At 42.5% G+C, this 20807-nt stretch overlaps 1 protein-coding gene across 3 annotated transcripts in view; it reads right to left on the reverse strand.

The window, feature by feature from the left end:
• MTMR10 (myotubularin related protein 10) overlaps positions 1-19567 on the reverse strand; it is a 39564-nt gene extending 19997 nt beyond the window's left edge. Inside the window, exons 1-3 of one of the 3 annotated variants that reach the window (XM_061447132.1) lie at positions 19514-19567; positions 13232-13292; positions 841-977 (exon numbers count right to left, since the gene is read on the reverse strand). In XM_061447132.1, the coding sequence (XP_061303116.1) occupies positions 841-977; positions 13232-13292; positions 19514-19567 (252 nt within the window). Of the gene's footprint in view, positions 1-840; positions 978-8175; positions 8271-13231; positions 13293-14641; positions 14806-19513 lie in introns of those variants that run through there. The other 2 variants (XM_061447130.1, XM_061447131.1) reach the window with 2 other exon arrangements.
• Between the last annotated feature and the right edge of the window lie 1240 nt (positions 19568-20807).

The raw sequence follows: 20807 nt of genomic DNA on the forward strand, positions 1-20807 counted from the left end.
GTGTAAAAAATATATATAAAATATAAGAAAATCTCTTACTGTAACCAAAGGAATTTAAATAAACAAACAAACAGTAATTCAGCTTTCAGTCATGTTTATCAACTATTTCATGTTAAAAGTTAATTTTTTAAGTAGATTTGGTCATAGTTACTAAGCATTACTTAGTAAGTACCTATCTACTTTTAGAGCTTTACACATGCCTAGTTAACGGAGTGGTTCTTTTAAAAGCCCCAAATGAAAGTGAAAACTCTACTGAAAATACCATACAGCTCACAACTTGGAAATCCAAACAGCACTGTATGTTGTGCTGTTCCATAGCTGATTGAGGGGGGTTTGAATGGAATGTGTTCTGCCTTGACAAAGGCTTGGTTTGTTTCTCTCCTGTTCTTGTTGCTTCATCTAAAATGAAAACTCATTTCATGGTTATTTTGTCCACTGTCAGTAATGCCAATGGAACTTGGACTCATTAAATGCTTTGCTGATATGATGCTTGTCTAGTCACAGGAACATCTGCCCTATAAAAACATGTTCCTCCTTGAAGAAGGCAATTTCTGCTTTGCCTTTTGTAAAACCACTTCCCGATGAAGCCTCCATATAAATGAAGGCAAAACCAGCTGGCTGTACTTCCATACCAAACTTGCACTGTTCTGATACCCTCAATGAAGGAATGGAATAGCAACACCTTCAGAACAAGACAGTGAAACCACATCCTTTACCCTGCTTTCTTTTAGAAGACATCGTATTTAAATCAGATATGAGACAGATTCACTGTGTTCTAATTCAATCCATTTCATCCATCACATTTGCTGTCATGATGTAGCAATATGAGTAATAACAAACCTGTAATGGCATTGGGTCATCCGTAATGAAGGAAATCTTGAAGTTAGTGCAAACCAGTTTGCCCCACAGGTCATACTGACTTGTATCAGTCGCAATGCATTTTCTCACAAAATTTACTTCATTTACCACAATTTCACCTAAAACAGAAAGAGAGAAGCCTATATAAATCTTGTAGGCACAGCAATTCTAAACCTGTAGTACCAAAAAACCTCCTTAACCCTTTATCTGTTTCATGCTATACACCTCTTCTGGGTAAACCTGGAGTTTAACCAACAGCACCTGGGGGTGGGAAAACTACCATTTCCCAAAGCAGACAATATGGTGCAGCAGTTAAAAACAAAAATAATAATAAGTTAAAAAAAAACAAAAAAAAACACCCACCATCACAACCCCCACATGCCATTTTCCTTAGAGCCAAAGAACAGAATCTGCAATTCTTCTCTATTGAAAATTGATGTGTTTGGAAACCACTGTCCTTTAAACAAAAGCATATCCTCGTGTACTTCAGCTAGTATTCACTTTAAAAAACAAAATAAACTGCTATTGCTAAGTACTTTTGAGACTTTTATGAACTTCAGGATAATCAGTCCACATCTGATTTCACATTTATAAGTAGATTTTAAAGGTGAGTTCATAAAAGAAAAACCAGAACACAAACATACCAAACAGTTCTCACCATTGTAAAGTTTCTACTGCGACCATCTAAAGGAGACCAGCCATTTCCTTTCATAAAACAGAAGATCCAAATGAAGAAACAAAATTATGCTCATTCGTCTGGGCTAGACTATGCTATAAAAAGCATACAGGCAAATGAGACTGAGGGCCATTTAAAAAGAAAATCACTACATATTACTTTTTAGTTCCACAACACCGGTTTCTGAAATCTAAGTAGTAATTTTGTTCATACTTCAGGAAATGAACTTGGTTATTTATGCCACTCTTGTGTAGGGCTTTTGCTTCTGTCACCACATCAGCCACCTCCCTCTGCTGCTATCCACCATAAATAGTTTGGGAGCGGATGTGTGTTCAAGAAAAGTGTAATTTTACACTAGCTGGAGGGTTTTGTTTTCAAAAAGACTAAGGACTAAAGATTGCTAATGCCTTCTTTGCTTCTAATTGCTTGGGCATATTGAGACTCAGTTGCCCAAAATGTTATCTCAGAGTCCCCTCTGCAAGAACACGGTTCTCTGGGTGACTCTAATAGCAGTAAGCAGCTGCCTGTATGCCCAGTGAGTATGGACACAGCTTTGAAAAAGTCTCCCATCTGTCTCCTCATTGTGAGACAGCATTTTCCTCAGGTAGTGATCACTGCACCCACGTAACCACACATTCAAAGAACTGTTTTGAGCATTCCAATTACTGGAGCAGAAACGCACCTTTTGCTATCCTCAAGACCCAGTCTCTGCACATGCTCAAGCTAAATTACTTAGCTAAGCTGCTCTACTAGCTCTCTTGCCCCAGTATGATCAGGCATCAGCCTGGAAGTCACTAAAGCAGCAGCACAGTCCCTACTTTTAGTTCAGTTGTCATAAACAGCTACACAAGTGTCTTGGACTCATCTTTATCCTTGAGGTGCCAGAATTGAGTGTTCTAGGACCATTTGAAGAGGTAAGAGGAGAAGTTTCATTGACCCATGGTTATCATATACATACATGATCTATGCCAGAAGTGTGAAAATGCTCTATGGACAGATGTGCTGGAGCTTTAAAGTTTTTTCCCCAAACACTACCAAACTGTGGTTAAATAAGCTTCCAAACCAAAAAAAAATAAAAATTCTGATTCTGACAGCTTCAAGTTGTTAAAATTCAGCCAAGTCCACAGCAACTGAAAACAATGTCTTGTGATAGAGAATGAGAATGACAAGCCCTACTTCTGCAAACACGGTAATGAAAACGTTTCAATGCTTTTAGGAGAGCATGAAACTTCTTAATGCCCAGCATTTTATTAACTAAGCTGTCGACTTCAGCAACTGCAAAAGTCCAAACTGTGTATTAAAGTAATTCCTTCTTACAATTGGTGTTAATCTTCAACTATTCGATGTCAAGTTCTCAGTCACATTCTGCCTGTGAAGCTTCCCCTCTCCAAAGTCTAACCTTAGTTCTAAACTTAGATGGCTTTTATTCTTCCCTTTCTGAAGACCTGCATTTCTAATACAAAGATATGGAGAGCCAAAGACACCATTAAATGAAGTGTAACTTGCATATTTTTTCCCCATATGCCATTCTCTGATCTGACAGCAAGTGTAATATTTTTCAGTAACACACTGGAGACAATCTTGCTATAAGCACAAACTATTTCAGTATTTCATGTCTGTGATGTTACAGAACGACAGAGAAATAAGATATGCATGCAAACTTCTTCAGTTTGAACTTACTACAGCTTAAGACATGCTGCTACATCACTCTCTTTAAACAAGGCAGTCATTTTACTTCTCTCCTACATTCCTCATACTTGTGTGGCTGCACTATAACAAGTCAATACTAACCCTATTTTAGAGTAGCTTCATGTATTCTCATTTCATCCAGCACATACATTCCGGGTTTTTTGGCCTAGCTTCTCCTTTGCACTCAAGCTTACAGGCCTAACAGAAGTGTCAGTTTTGAATCTGAGTGCTACAGTATGTCAAGGCAGGGTGCATGCATGCCTACTTCAGCAGCAAGGTTCGAACATTTACAGTGAAGCATGTTAAAGTTTGCAATGCAAATATAAGAGAGGCAGTTTTCAAAAGCTTGCATAAACTGAACTGTTTTTTTCTTTTTAATGCAGGTTTGGAATTTCCTATTGACCTGGCTTTTATACCTCATTTGGATGTCTATGAGTAATATGAAAAGGTTCAAACCTTCCACATTTAGGAGAGTAGATAAACAATCTGACTAGTATGTGTTGGTCTTGCACAATGAACCTTCTTGCATTTGTAGTTGAGTAGGTGATTTTTCTATACAAGTGTCAACAACAGAGCTATTCAGAGATATTACATTGCACATTTTTACAGCGTAGCTGCTGCTTTTTTCCAGTAAACAGTCACAAGCTGTTCCAGACATGGAACAGCAGTCAGCACTTCCATGTGACGTAAGCAGTCAAAGAATGATCTCAGGAGACAAGAGCAGCTTGTTTAAACTCTGACAGGAAACCAGAAGAAAAATTGAAGGTTGCCACCCTTAAATACAAAGCCGAACATTTAATAAAAAAATTTCTACATAAAAAAACATGAATCATAAAAATAACACGAGAGACTGAAGAATCTATCTAGCTAATACACCTTCACACACAGCCTCAGAAACTGGTAAACGTCAGAAAAATTCTGCTAAATCTCCCCCAGACACATGCAATTTGACTGTCTCATATTTTGGGCATTAAGAGAATTCACGGCATGTATCTAGTGCACCATAATATGTAGCATAACCTGCTACAATCCAAACGAAGTTCAGAAGGCAGAGCAGGCACATGGGGGAACTGGCGACAACAGCAGCACAGCTGAAAATGCTGAATTCAGTGATGGGCAAAGCAAGGGATCAACAGGGAGCACAGCTGCTGAGCAACAGCACCAGCTTTGTCTCCCCAGCATGCAGACACACCAAGTGAGTCTGGTCTGGGCAATAGGGCAACTGATTTCAGCAAAATCTGAAAAGGCAATCCCAAATCAGTGGCATCCTAAAATAAAGGATGCTCTGCACCATTTTGCTTGCTACTGAACAATTCCTTTGCAAGTTTTGGCGCCATGCCCTACAGGATCAAGTTTAATTTGTTTCTCTTATGAAGGTAATAATTTGTAACTTACAAATGCTGGATCTGATAACCTGCACACATGCAGATCACAAAAAATATCTTGAAAGTTTTCTTAGCTCTTGTGTGTATTGTGTGTCCCTTTTATAACCATTTGTTATCAATAACAGGGCAATCAGACAATAAGTAAATTTGACAGATCTGAAAAACTAAGCAAGAATTGCTAGAATTAGCACTGCATTAGAACTTCTAACTGGAAATTTCTGCATCTTCTCTGGAGACAAGGGTCTGGATTCTCTGCAGCAGTAGGAAATGCATAAACAACCCTTTTTCACCTGTACAGACAGTTCACGTTTGCTATTTTAAGATTCTGTATTATATCTTAGCTTAAAATTCAAGAAACACAGAAAGCTCAAGTAATTTCCAGGTTTTCAGTTGCTCACTGATGCATTTGCCAAATGCCTCCAGCCAGAAGTGTTTCTTGCACAGTTTTGCTGCCTATGAGCATAGGAGGGAGACAGCACAAGGGTCTATCTTAATGCCTTAGTTTTCAGGGAAGAAGGTCGATTCCATTTCCAGCCTGAACCGAACCATTTCCAAAAATGCCAATTGAATACAACAATGCTGCACAAATGAAATAAAGTAACCGGGCAGTTTACAACAAGACATTTATGCTGTACTGTTTATATACACATGCATATTGGTACACACAGGGAGAACACATGCACACGTACTAAATGTGTGTTAAAATGCTAACATACAGTACATTAAGAACCTGATACTTGCTAGAGGCAATTTTCTGACTGAAATCAGACTCCATAAATGAATAATGCAAACCCTACAGGCTCAAGAAGTTTGAAGGTACCCTACATATTGCTAAGGGAAGTATCTCAATGCTGTACTAAAGCAAAGGAATAGATTTATTAGTATAAACTTTCTCGAACGAGCACTGAAGTTCTAAATTAAAATCTGAATATGTTTAAGTGTTTGTTCAAGGTCTAATAAAGACAACAGAGTATCAAATACTTTACGCAGTCACATAATTGCTACCTAAATTCATAAAATAATAGCACCTGAATACACTCTAGGAAACTAAACCCCTGCTCCTCATTTATAATGCTGACAGCGATTACTCAATGAAAAACATTGGGTAATCACTTATAATGCTGATAGTGATTATCCAACAGAAAAACAGCTTGTGTGAAAGTCTAAAAAGTTCACAACAGAAAAGCTAAATTAATTCAAGTAGCCATTTAACCATCTAAAAATGTACATTAGTGAGTTCACCTGCATTTAGAAAGGTCTAAGTCTAAAACTGCTCCAAAATGACTGGCAAATAACTAACTTCTGTAAATTTCTGAGTGAGAATTTAAAAAAAACCTTTGTTAATAAGTAACTGAAATCCAGAACATCCTCACCCATTTAGCTGCCTTTTCTTAGCTGTTCTCTCCTAGAGAGAATACCAAAATTGTATGACTTTATTAGTATGCACCAAGCATTTAGGTGTAAACGTCTCTAACCCACTTCTAAATGAATCTTCTGTTCAAGTGTGCTCAGCCACTTCCAAACTTAGAAGTATTTGTAAGCTCATAAATTAACTTTCTTATCTCTTTTCTGATCTCCTTGTGCTGCACAATGTATTCAGGTATGTGAAGGCAAAAAAAGCTGCACCCATCGGTTTTTCCCCCTCAATTATTTTGCAAAACTTTGACAATTAGTTAAAGGAAGGACTACATTCAGTCTTCTGTACATCTGCAGAAAGGACAAAACTAAAAGTAAAAATATTGTTCCAAAAGGACAACTTAATACCTTGAAATTGAATGGGGAATGAAAAACAATTTGGATATGTTCCATTTGCATTAATTTTTAATAGGAGAACCTGGCATATCTGTCAAAAAAGAACAACTCTAACCACTGCTCGGAGAGTGGGATGCTTTAAATGCACAGTACCGAAAGAGCTTGTTTTGCCAATCTGATCGAAAAAAATGGCCACTAAATTTTCAGATATCAATACTGTACAGTTTTTCTAGTGTGCCAACAAACAGAAAAAGAGAAAGAGCATGACAAGAGCTTAGCTACATTTTAGAAGTGCTCAGTAAGAAAAAAAAATAGCAAAGAAGTAAACAACAGTAGAACAACTATTATTTTCCCATGCACAATAACAAGATTAGAATCAGTATTTGTCCAGTAACGGCTAATCGTGAACCCTGCAAAAGAAATTGACCCCAAGAGGCACATAGAAAGATGACAGCTTTTCTGAACTAGGAAGGGATGCTCCGCAAAAGCTTCTCCCACACCCCAGAAACACAGTGAAGGACTCAAGAACGTGGAGCAAGCAACTGGTAGGTCTCACGGCAAGAAGAGAACATCCATCATGAGCAAGGCTCTCATTACCCACTGCATCCAAAACAAAGTACTGCAGTAGATTAAAAAGCTGACCGCGCTTATGGAGTTGCTTTAATCTAGCACCTGGTATTACCCCAAAAAATGGAAACCATGGCCATCATTCATTCCCACATCAACCTTGTGCTGGCACTGCCATTTGTGTAAGACTTTGTTAGTCACATAGAATCACAGAATCATAGAATCATAGAATCGTTAGGGTTGGAAAGGACCTTAAGATCATCTAGTTCCAACCCCCCTGCCGTGGGCAGGGACACCTTACACTAAATCATATCACCCAAGGCCTCGTCCAACCTGGCCTTGAACACTGCCAGCATTGGAGCATTCACAACCTCCCTGGGCAACCCATTCCAGTGCCTGACCACCCTAACAGGAAAGAATTTTCTTCTTATATCCAATCTAAACTTCCCCTGTTTAAGTTTTAACTCGTTACCCCTTGTCGTATCCCTACAGTCTCTAATGAAGAGTCCCTCTCCAGCATCCCTATAAGTCCCCTTCAGATACTGGAAGGCTGCTATGAGGTCTCCACGCAGCCTTCTCTTCTCCAGGCTGAACAGCCCCAACTTCCTCAGCCTGTCTTCATATGGGAGGTGCTCCAGTCCCCTGACCATCCTCGTGGCCCTCCTCTGGACTTGTTCCAACAGTTCCATGTCCTTTTTATGTTGAGGACACCAGAACTGCACACAATACTCCAGGTGAGGTCTCACAAGAGCAGAGTAGAGGGGCAGGATCACCTCCTTTGACCTGCTGGTCACGCTCCTTTTGATGCAGCCCAGGATACAGTTGGCTTTCTGGGCTGCAAGCGCACACTGCTGGCTCATGTTCATTTTCTCATCAACCAACATCCCCAAGTCCTTCTCCACAGGGCTGCTCTGAATCTTTTCTCTGCCCAGCCTTACTTGTCTAGTCTCACAAACTAACTTTAAAAACAAACAAGTTTTTACAGTAACATTTCAATTTCAAGTAGGAAACTTGACGCAGGGAAGAAACCCATACCCTGCAATATGATGTCTCAATCCACTGTGCAATCAGTAAGAGCGCCTTGGCTGGCACACCACAACATGGGGAATGAGACCCAGCAACTGAACAGGCTTTGTAAACAATCCAAAACCAACTTCTATCCAAGTTCTACTCTATTATTACAACTGACAGGCTATCCCTACTCACTATCAACAAATGAGCATTCTTAACAGATCAAGCAATACCTACTTGGGTATCGACAATTCCTCCCAGAAACACAGATGGAAAAAGGCACTGACAGTGACAGCATTACTACTGGTACCAAGCAATGGAACAATCCCAGTTTCCCCTTTGAGGTGTTAAACCAAAATGATTCCTAATACACAAGAAAGGCAGACCTGACAAGCCTCTGGGGTTACACATTAACTCCTGGACTTGGTCCCTGTTTCTTACAGACACCCACCCCAGTGCTGGCATCATGCACTCACAGCACCATGACCTCTGTTCTGCTCGGGGATACCACAAACCAAAACAAAATGCCAAGAAATACAGGGGTTCAAATCAGGCAGGCGTGAAGACACCTGAAGTCCTAATGTACAAGGGTGCCTCGTCAAAAAGTGTGCTTTCCTCCCCTTATCACGTGTGGCAGCTGCTCTGGAACACATGACTTCATGGACGAACGACTTGCAGACAGTGGAGGAAAAAAGCCTGTAGAAAAAGAGCTGGAAGCTAACTCACGAGAGAATCAGACACTGCTATAGAACAGGCTTATATGACTGCTCTAAGACTGCGTACAGTGTTAAAACCTCTCACAGGTCGATTCCTACAGTCATTTGCCTATCTAAGGGCGCATATATACAAAAGAAAAAAATTAACCAACCCCCAAAAGCAGGCTGTAAATTCAATCAAGCTGTCATTAATAGATAAACCCCCAATATATCCAATGGCAGAAGTCTCGAACACAATATTCCACCTCAGCAAGAATACGGCACAACTGGAAAAGGTCCAGAGGCAAAAGGATGATTAAAGTAATAGAAAGCTTCCCTCTTAGGACCAAGACAACTAAGCCAGAGGGAAGCAAAACAGAGTGGACATATGACACAAGTCTGAAAAATCACAAATCACATGGAATGGGTGAATATGGCGTGACGTTTCGTTTGCTGTGTCATACAAGAACTAGGATTTATCCACAGAAACTAGATGGTAGTTAAGTCCAGAACAAAAAAAGGCAGTCAGTAACAGCATACAATTAGATTGCTGAACTTATTACTAGATGAAGCTGTGGGCGATTGATGTTTACATGGACATGGATAAAGCCAAAGTCATGTAAGAAAAAAAGAAAAATCCAGCAAGAGAAATTAAGTATGACAGCATTGTCTCTATGATGCTCTGTAACTCGTCACCTGGATCTCCCCCCATTACAGTACTCTCAGAGGGAAGTCCCCATACCACATGCTGAAGGAAGCTGGGGCGGGGGGGGGGGGGGGGGGGGGGGGGGGGCAGAACAAGCAGCTGGGAGGACTCCTTGTCCTGTTCTTTCGTCTTCCTACATGCTAGCAAAGAGGTGACATCTGACCCAGTCCAACAATACTTATGACCCGTACATTATAAACTCACTATGGGTGTGACTGCACACCAATGGTGGTGCTGAAGTTGACTTCTATGAACTCCCCATGTAACATAATGCAGACACAAGAGACCATGAGTAACTGCTTCGCAACAGCAGCACACATTTTTAGCTTGCCTTAATGTGAGCCAGCCTGAAAGATAAAAAAAAAAAATGCTATTCTAATTCAGTTTACTTCTATAATTTTATAATAATACCTCTAGAATTATAACTGGTTTGTGGCGACTTACAGGTAACAACTACTAACTCAATCTACTAGCAAATTAGTATACTGAGCAACACTTCAAAGTAATTACCAGTGGGTATTACAATCCAGGAGGAACAATCGTTTTCTCACGCTTCATCAGATGTTCCATTAGTTACATATCTCCTGCAGAATATCCTGGTGAGCAACAGGGAGGAAGGACCTTTCGGTCCGACCCTTCCTAAACTATGGCACAGCACTGCTTACAGCACAGGCACTGCACTGGCTCCTTACACACCTCCCTGCACACTGCATTGCCAATCACATCATGAAAGCATACACTGCATTACACCCCAGTTCTGTTGTACAGTTTTTCTGGAATGCTTAAGTTGATGTCTCAAAAATGCCACAGACATTATTGTGGACACAAGCTACAATTGATTACCAGAACAAAACACAACTTCAAGTTTAACAACTTCAATTCTCCCTCAAGCACACAAGCTGACTTCCCACTAGCCAGGTAGGGCACTTTAACAGACTGACTGGTAGCCTACCTGCTGTTTCTCTGTATTTCCTCTTTGACATGCTTATAGAACAAGCTATGCATGGAAACAAAGCTAAAATAAGTGAAACTGTTCCTCAGGCCAGCTCTTCAACTAACTGCAAAAACTCTTCATCGAAGAGCTACTCTAGGAGAACAGAACTGCAGAAAGAAAAAGAAAACATTTTTATAAGTCCATCTTGAAACCATACCATGTGCTTTAGAATGAAAATAAACCAAGTTCTAGAAAATTATTTGGTTTTCCCTACAGCATTATCAGTGTTGCCACTTACAACCAAGATTTTTACTTCCTTAAAATGATGTTTGCTCTTTTCCTAATATATCACTGTCCGCAGAGCACACAGCTCCATGAAAATACAGGCTTTTGTTCCAAAATGTGAAGAGATGCATCTCCATTCCTCTGGGCACCAGTGGAAACTTTAAAGACAAACTCTACAAATTAAAAGTCAATTCCAATGTAAATTCCCCCCATGCTCCCCTGTGCCTATTGCCCCACAAAATAAACCCCTACCATTTTGTAACCTGGCATTATTTCTAGGTCTGGAACTCCCTCTCCTAACCTGCACTGCACAGTTACGTAGTATGGTATTAGGGTCAAAAATTAGTCACTCCCTCAAAGTGACTATGTTTTAGGAATCAAAAGCTTAATACACCTATTTGCAGTTTTTAAAGCTTCTACTAACATAATTCAATTCCAAAAGAACTCCTTAAAAACTCTACCAATTAGACCAGCATAATAAACATTCAGCCACTCAGGATTAACTCTGCTCCTGAGAGCAAAGGCAATTTTATACAACTGTTAAGGATAGAATGTTAGAAATACCACAGTCAAACTGTTCTTGCAAGGGAGTACAAGTCAGCCTTAATATAATTGAGTTGGAATTTGGCCAGAAACTTGGGTTATGACAAATCCAAAGCCAGTCTATCCAACAGTACAATGTGTACTTGTTTATACACTTTGCTGCTGCACCATTTGATGGCAGAAAAAAACACAAGTTTTTAGGCCAGTGCTTAACTTTAAACAAGAAGAGCTGCATTTAAGTAATTTAAAATAAGTCACTTCTAAACTCCACCCCACCCTCATACTGACTGATGCTCACAAAAATGAAGAGATTGTCAGACCTACTCCGTGACTGTACAAAGCAGTGAGTTTTATTATGAAGCAGTTCAAAATAACACCTTAGAATGATACGGAGGTGGAAATTTGAATTCTCTGCTGAGTCATACTCTCTCACTTGGTTTCTATGCATCCTGAGGCAACTTACTACAAACATCTCAAAAGCCACCAAATGCTAATTTCAAAGATAGCACAGAAAAGGGAAATGATGCAAACACAGGATAAATATAAGCCAGTTGAGGAAAAAAAAAGACCCAGTCAGCACCATTTTCAGTGTACTTTGGAGTTTCACAAATAAAGCACCAATCACATTGCAAAAAGTTACTGCACAGAAGTTGTTTTCTGTAACTGCTCATGCACACGTCTCACAGCAAAGGCAAGATGTGTTACACTCTGAGAAAAACAATCCCATTCTGCCTTGCATTTTCTGTGGAATGTCTCAGAGAACATGCAGTCACTTCCTTGTGAGTCAAAGACCTTGGATGAGTATCAACTGCAACATAACCAATGAGATGCCAAGTGGCAAGTACAAGTTTTGCAAGCTTAAAGATATATCTGTATTTCAAATACCAAGCAAACTCAGCAATGCATTTTAAGGTATTTATGCCTCAAGCAAAACCTGTATTATTTTGTCTCACACAGAGCGTCAGTCAGTTGTTATTTACTCTTTCAGCTGAACCTCTTCCACAATATTTCAGCCTCTTAAGCTTAAGGTACCTCATGCGACCATATCATGTATCAATTAGTCCTACTTAATTAATAAAAGTCCCACATGAAACAGTAACAGAAATGATTTTTAACAGCAACTTATTTTGTGGATCACTTTGAAAGTTAACATGTTTTATCAACTTAGTCCACATGATAGCAATAGCTTCTTGCATTAGTACGTGTGTAAATTCTTGTTTGCTGACATACAATCTTAATGCTAACAAAAAAAAATGCAGCATACCACTGTTTAAAACTCAAAATTACCTCTAGAAAGGTCAAAACAAATTTATTACTGTGATGCAGAGTTTGCAACAAAAGTAATCTTGAGCACAGTAGATTATTCCTGCTGTATCTGAAAAAGGCTTTTAGAAATTCTCATTGATCAAAGTGTCATTTACCAAAGATTATTTCTTATTTAAAATATGGAAGACATGAGTATCTTACATTTGAATAAATATGTAATTATGATCAATAATAAAAACATTGTTTTTCTCATCTACACACTGAAAAGGTTATTCTGCATAGGCTTAAAGCCACCTAAAAATTCCAAAATTACTTAACAGCTGCACCTTCAATACGAGTAAGTGACTAAAGGTGGCATTTTCCAATGCCACCAGAGGTTTTCCAATACACAAGTCAATCGTACCTACCTACTTGAAATTCTATGACTATTCGCCTTTAAAATAAAGGAAGATTACCACATATAGCAGTGGGTTCTGCACGCAGGTAAAGGTCTGTCTATCTGATCAGTAGCCTTCCAAAAGGTATCAATAAATGCTATAAAACTTACAGTGGCTTCATTGCAAACACTGACAACAAAACCAAGACATTATCCTGCACATACTAAAGCACTGAAAAACTGCCGATTTATTTATTTAGTGTTTCAGGCAGGTTCAAACAATCTTCTACAGACACAAACATCACTGGATTTTCCTACTTGGACATTTTATTTCCTGAAGGATTGCACTAAGGTTAAGATACGCCAAAGTCAATAATCACAGTAAGACAGGGAAAACTTAATTACATTTTACCAATTCTATTACAATAAACAATTGGCTTAAATATACCCTTGTTGAGGTATCTGTCAAATTCCTGATTTATGCCTACCTGGCAGAAGTACTGGTTCCAGTTTTTTAATCCTTGGTTCTGATGCTATATGGTCTTCAGCCTGAAGGTAAAAGAAAAAGATGATTTACTTCAGAATCAGAACTTTACATCCAGACACAAGTCTGATCTGCTTGGGCAACAAAGAAAGTTCTTCTAACTCAGAAAGCTGATCTTAAAAAAACTAGGATCCAATCATAGCAACATTTTTCTGTGAAGGTATTAACATTTTTTTGTGTACATTCAGCTTTTCATCAGAAGAATAATGTATGTAACTGCTAATGTTTAACTGTGTAACCTAGGCTATAACCCCCCCCCCCCCCCAGGTCAAATGAAAACCAATTTGGACTGACATTCCAGGGAGACCCAGGTCCTACAACAAGATCTACACTGACGCAGATGCTCCAGTCTGCACAAAACTCTCAACTTTTCATATGCATGACTTTCCGGCACAGGAAAAATCTCCCCAAACCCAAGGCCTAGAACACATACATGCCTTCTTATATCTAATGTCAAACCTTAAAAATAAAAATACTTCTTTAGAAAGACTGGAATCTGCAGTGAATAACCTTAATGCCTATGGTTCCTACATTGAGAGTGATACTGCTATTTCCCATGACAAGGAACATCCAGAAGTATGTTGCATCAACATTTCACTTTTACCAAGAAACTGAAAAAGTAACCGTGAGTCAACATGTCAAACACGCTGCTTAGAAAAGGTTCTGGCTGGTCTCAAATACATCAATTAAAATCATTCTGTCAAGTGCACACACGGACCACACCAAGAAGCCCTGGTAGCTCTATCAGATACTCTTGATGGGATACACACTACATAGAGCATTCTGCTATAGACACTTGATTTTCGTACTCATGCAATCAGCGCTGTTTTAAACGTGAAACCACCGCCGGTGAGAATTCAGCTCTGCGCAACAGGCACGCTCCTGTTCTCTTCCCAAACTACTGCACAGCGCGACCGCGGGTAACGCCGATCCCACCCAAAGGAACGTGAGCACCTGAGGCATTATTCGGAACTTTCCGATATTATCTCACGCTGGCTGGTTTTAACCAGCACAAGAGCTCATTTTGAGTTAGCTCTGCTCCTCGAGCGAAGCCTGGCCCTGTCACCAGCGTTTGCTCACCCAATGTTTGTGTGCGACTTCACCCGCTGCCCGGCTTTTGTCTCCCCGAGCGGCGGAGGGTTCCCGAGGCTACAGGGGCTGGCGCGCCGCCACCAGCCACGGACCCCGAGCCGAGCGCGGAGAAGGTCCGGGCCCAGCGCGGGGCGCACCCTCCGGCCCGAACCGGCCCAGCCGCCGCGCTGGAGGGCAAGCCCCAGCGGAGGCACAGCGCGCAGGGTCAAGGCCAGGGCGGGGAGAGCCGAGCAGGTCAGTAATGGAAGGAAAAGGCTGTTACCTGAGGCAGCGGCAGAAGGTAGGACTTGAAGGTGGGTTTGGGCTGCTTGAGAGAAAACATCGTCGCTGCCGGCGGGGACCCCGGCGGGCGGGGAGGGAGCGGCAGGCCGGGCCGGGCCCAGCAGGCCCCGTCCCGCGGGGGCAGGGTGCCGACGCCCCGCGGCAGCTCGGGGCTGCGCGCTTCCAGTCACACGGCGGCGGCCCCGGCGGGCGGCGGCGGAGGCGGCCCCAGCGCACCCTCCTGCCCCCAGGGAGGAGTCAGCCGCCTGGGCTGGCCCGGCCTGCGGCTGCCGCGGCCCCTCATGGGCCCCCCGCGGCTCCCTCCGCCTCCCCGCGAGCGCGCCCGCCCGCGGCCCAGCACCTCTCTACCGCCGGTGGCGGCCGGGAGGCGGCAGCGCCGGCCGGCAGCGAAGTGAGGCGGGGTTTGCCGGGGCGGCCATGTTTGAGGGGGAGCGGCCTCGTGCGGCGGCGCAGAGAGCACAGGGGCCGCGGCCCCGTGTGGCCGGCAGCTCGCGCTTTGTCCGCTTTTAGCGGCTGTTACCGCCAGCACAGCTATTGCCCAGCGGACCCACCGCGGGGGCAGGGAACCGGAGACCTCGCTCGGCCCCGCCGCCCCAAGGGCGGGCCAGGGCCCGGCCCCCAGGCTCGACAGCGACAGCGGCGGCGCTCCGGGGTACCGGGACGGGCACTGCAGCGCGGGATGTCTGCAGTCCTGGGCCGCAGGCGGACTGTGAAAGCCCGCTCGGGGTCTGCAGCGGCAGGTCTTCACTGCGCCCGGGGCTGCCGTGCACCAGCTCCGGCATGAACATGCTCCTGCTGCCGAGCGGTGCTGTCACCTGTTACACAAGGCCTGTCACCTTACAGCTGTGCATGGCCACCCTTGTGGTTGTCTAACTACCGCCTGCTGGAGGTGGATGCAGATCCAACATCCCAGTAATTCCCTTTTTCCTTCATCTTTCCAGGCACTCCTGGTTCACTCCCTCGAGCTTCTCTAGAACATGGAAATAAAGCAGCTACCCACCTAAACTACCAAATCGAACACTGCTCTCTCTCTCCTTTAGTGAGGAAGAAACTGACTAACAGCTTATGTCTGTTTAGTGGCCCTTGGCAACCCTAAAGCTCCACACTGCAGATGGGAGTACTGACCACAATGAATGTGGTCTGGCCTCCACTGCAGGAACACCTGTGAGAAACAACAGTTTGGAAGGAAATGCAATTTAATCGAGAGCCCTAAAGTGAGACCGCACAGGTCCACTGCCTGTGAGACCAACAAAAGGGGGGAGAGTCTGGTTCTCCTGCTGGTGGCCACTGCACAAAAGAAATGGGTAAAACCAGCCAGGCCCCTCCAGAGTTTGTGGCCCAGTCTGGTGGTCAAGTATGGTAAGAAGGGCTGCTGTTTTCTGTGCTGGCTGGTGCACGGCAGTGATGGTCCCAGTTATGAGCCAAGCACAGTTCACTGCAAGGCCCATGGTTTAGGGGCAAGAGTTGAAGGCCAGGACCTGCCAAACTAACAGCTAGCATTTGGGTGCTGCAGCCTCAGCTTATTAAAAAGCACAGTTTTGGTCAGCATACTGTCATTTTTCCATAACAGGTCACATGCAAGATAACATCAGTAAAGGCTTTCTACAGCACAGTGGTGTTGTAATATCACCATGACATAAAGATACCAAAGAACTACAAAAGTCCAGAAAAACAACACATTTTTAGGCACAAAATGAAACATGCAGCACCCAGCATCATCTGCAGGGTCAGGATCTTCGCTCACTATCATTAATAGGAAGCACATTACATTGCACTATGGCCCCTGGGATTTTCCTGTGAAGTCAGAGGGTGAATGCTCAATGAAAGAACAGACTTCAGGGCACAATCAGGATTCCCCAACTCAGATGAGATGCCCCATTCACGCCAGCAGGGAGGGAGATTTGAACAGTGAGGAGTGAAACAACCCCCTGGCACCTGCCTAGGTTTAAATATGAGGCCATATGTTTAAAGCTATTCTACAGCCCAGGGGAGAACATGAGCAAACACCTCCATAACAGTGCACTACTCTTGGACTTGCAGGTGGAGAAGATAACAACCCCACTGTGTAGTCTGTTTAAAACCAGTGCCCCTCCTTGCACAAGGGTCCAATCTTACTTGGTGTTGACTGACAGTTCCTGTCCCTTTATCCCGTATTTCCACACACAAGGTTTTTATTTTATGCTGCAGACAACATTATCTAAGTGGCATTATTCAGCCTGGCATTGTCTCAGGCTCAACCCATGCCCATTTTAGACTGCACTGTGCTGCAGCAGCTGCTGGTGGTGTAATGCTGAGTGCCCAGCAGTGCTGTTGAGAGCAAGCCACAGCACCTCTCCTGCTGGTGACTTAGCCCTTTCACAAGGTAAATCCCATGAATGTTTCAGAAGTGAGAAATAGTGCAGGACTTGCCCTCATCATTAAAGTTTTTTTTGTTCATATTCAGGACATTGCTGAAAGGAAATTAAAATCAGAAAAGGGGAAAGAGACGGCAAGGGGGCGAGGAAGGCAGAAACTGCCCAGATCAGCTAGGTTTGAAATTGCATGTAATAAATTTGCCTGAGATATTAAACCTGACAATTACTTGTACTAGATCAGAATACAGGAGTGTTTCTGCATCAGCACAGAGCCTTCTGAGTAGAGGCTGTAAATCCAATTTCGCTCTTCAGGGAATGAACACAGGATAGCACAAATTACCAGTAAGAACTGCACTGACACATATAAATTGCAGTGCTTGTCCGAAAGGGAACGAACACTATCAAAACTAAGCTCTCAGTGAATATAAAATCACAAGGAACTAGCCACAGGTTGCCACTGGAAGAGTTTTCTGCCAGTGGGAGGAGAAAGCAGAATTGACGTAAATATTCTGGAGGAGCGAATGAATTCTGTCACAACCTGCAGTGGGATACAAGCAAGCAGCACAGACAGGCAGAGCAGGGCAGGCAAGTGGGGCAGGGTAGGCGGGCAGGGCAGGGCAGACAAGGGAAGAGAGCAGGCAGGAGAGGAGGCCAAGGGTGGGGAGTGGTAGGGCCGGCACGATGAGCAGGGAAATCCTTTGGATCCACTGACTCCTTTTTGGCAATGCATCCAACCTCCTGCCCATCTCCAGCCACCCCGGCTTGCCTCACTTGTGCACTGTTTTCAAACAGTTCTGCTAAAGCAGAACATAGAACAATGACTTTGTTCTATGAAAAGTCTTGAAAGAACAGTGGGAACGAAGCAACAAGGGAACAGCCTGCAACGAAGGCAGCTGAGTTGGAAAGACTGCAGATGTCTATTTTGATTCTCATTAATTTTAAAAATACAACTTCTTACTCAATGCAGTTTTTTCCTTGCCTTGACATTTATTAGTTGACAAGTTGTTGACAAGTTATTCAGTGATACCTCCCATGTGCTAGACTGACCAGGATCCTTACACTGTCCACTGCCTGGCCCTCCAGAACCTGCTTGGCCTGCTCTCCTGCTGCTATCACCTCCCCACACATGCTGGGGCCTCTTTTTACACACAATGCAGATTGTAACAGTGGAGATAATGATCTGCTGAGCCATGGCGCATAACCTACCATACTGACTGCCAGTCAGATCAGGTATCTTCCTAAGAGTTCTGGTATAACCTCAGAAGACAGCTCTGTGGCTGGGGAAGGACTGACTTGTGCAAGGCACGAGGACTGGAGTTAAATCAGAACACATTTTCATAATGATCCCTTTTGATCTCTCAGCAAATAAGAGAACAGCTTTCATTAGGCATGTTCAAGAACAGGTTAGACCACCATCTGTCACTGATGCTATCAACATAGCTAAAAGTGCCTCAGTGTAGATGATCTCTTCCAGCTTCGTATTTCTATGGTAACTATATGTTTTCATAGCTTTCTGAAAAATAGTTCAATTAATGGTTTGAACTCCAACACACAAAAGTCATTCATGTCCGATTTCACAGCTATGTGCCCAGAGCACATCAAGTATGTGGCAAGTCTGCAAATCAGGGATTCACCCATGAAGGTCTGTTGTTTCTCACTGAAGGCATTACAGTTCATTTAGCTTTACCTGGACACCTCCCTGCTTGTGCGCTCAATAGTTTGTGCACCCAAGTTGCCTCAGACTGCACTCAGAAATGTGGGACTTCTGAGAAAGCCAGTTTACCTCTTATTGAAGAGAAATATTATGCCTTATATTTTTTAAGTAGTTGGAAAGAAAAATGTCTTTCCTGAGTGTCCTTGATGAAAATACAGCAGAAATATTTAAAATGTGGTTATTTACATAAAACAGCAACTACGATAGTCTTGGCCAAAGATTTGAAGAAGTTAAAAAAGCTATGCAAAGGTTTTAGTTTTTTTGCGGTATGTCAGAAAAAGCCTCCTTTTCAAGGAGTGGAGGTCATATTCGCTGTGTGGGAATTTAATGATGTTGCCTAAAGGTACTTTTTTTGTTAATCAATATGTAGATATTACTTCTTTAGAGTTATTTGGAGCTATTCATTGGTACAATGTTTCACCTCAGCTTGGGCTATTTTACATAGGTATTCTGACAATGACTTTTAGACTACCAGTGCTCCTAAACCAGAATCCAGTACTTTCTCATGGCCATTTTGAGGGCCATTGGCCTGCTCAGATAATAGCTTGCTGAGCACAGCAGTCCACTTAGTGCAAGAAAAGGGATATGCGTGCATCTACAATCATGCAGGATGAAACACTGTGGCTTCACAGGGATTTGAATGTTGAAGAGACAAAAGAAGAGCAGGCAGAGGAAATTAGACAACTCCTTTTCCATTAACACCAAGGGGAAGGTGGGTACAGGCACTTAATATTTTGGCTGAACAACTGCAAAGAATAATTTGAAGCCTATTATCAAGACATACCTTACATCCATTGTAAGGATACAGGGCATCAACCATAAAGCACCAATTTACCATATCACACTTTGTTTCTGCAGATAAGGCTAAAAGTTGAAAAAAGCAAAATAAGACTGGGGTTTTAAGGAAAACTGTAGTTCTTGTCTCACTTCTCCCAAGGCTTATGCTTTGTCAGCCTGCTGTGTACTGGTTTTTAACTACATAAGCCCCCTAGACCCTGCCACCAGCTGAAATGGGCATTAAATGGCTATTATCAGCCAGGTCCTTAAATCTGTTTTGACTTTCTGTCTGATGCTGGATCCTAATGGGAGATCAAAATCCACAATTAGGCTAAAATACTCAGCTCAGGTGACACAGCAGAGCATGTGGCTGTAGTGAGAGGAAAACACCTGTAGGGGTAACGTAGTCAGGTAGCCTAGAATAGAGCAGTAACAGGCAGCAGGCTTTATGCTGATTTTGTGATACCTCAGGGCTGAGGCTTGTCAGGATTGCTTTGTTTGAACTTGCCTTAATCTGCCTTGAGCTGTCCGTTTGTTTAGCTGTGAAAGTTTTTATAATGACTAGGAAATTCAGGTGTAATTGTAGGATTTGAAGGCCCATAAAGAAAAACAAGATAGAAAGTTGGTAGCAAACATAAAAATGTCCCCAAGAAAAGAAAAAGAAGGAAAAAGAAAACAACAACATCATGCTCATCCTAGTGAGGGATTTGGGATGTTGATGGCTGGCAGAACTTCCTCACTACCCCCATTGCAGCCGTTGACCATTAGACCTGGAGTATCAGTGCAAATGTGAGCATAACATTAAAAAAAAGGGGGTAAATAGTAGGAAGTGTGCATAGATTCATTTTACCTTGTTGGGATTTGTTTTTTTTTCCTGTAGCAGTGTAGCTGTAGTGTCCTCTTGTCTCTCCTCTCTTGTAATTAGATCTAAACTAACAATAATTCATATGTTAGACTGTTAAAATGTTACACTAACAATAAATTCCTGAATTTTACATACAAGATGTGTCTCCTTTTTGCTCATAACAAGCTTTTAAGTGTAATATTAGTTCAACTACAAGTGACTAGAAAGGACAGTGGTAAAGAAGTGCTGTGCTGGCAATGGCACTACTAGAAGGGACACCAGCAATGTGTCCATGTGCTGCTGACACCGTGAAAACTTACCTCCTCCATAGCTAGTGCTCAGCTGCAAACTCGCTTTGTTCCAGTGGGTTCACGACCCACAACTCCCCTAATGGAACAGTCTCGTGGATATTGCAGGTTTAATGAAATAATCCTTGGTCATGCACCTTGCTTATGTT

Source organism: Pezoporus flaviventris, unplaced genomic scaffold (genome assembly GCF_033815535.1).
Source record: "Pezoporus flaviventris isolate CSIRO_AGI_PZ_B2104156 unplaced genomic scaffold, CSIRO_AGI_Pfla_v1 ptg000006l, whole genome shotgun sequence".
Taxonomy (NCBI): Eukaryota; Metazoa; Chordata; class Aves; order Psittaciformes; family Psittacidae; genus Pezoporus; species Pezoporus flaviventris.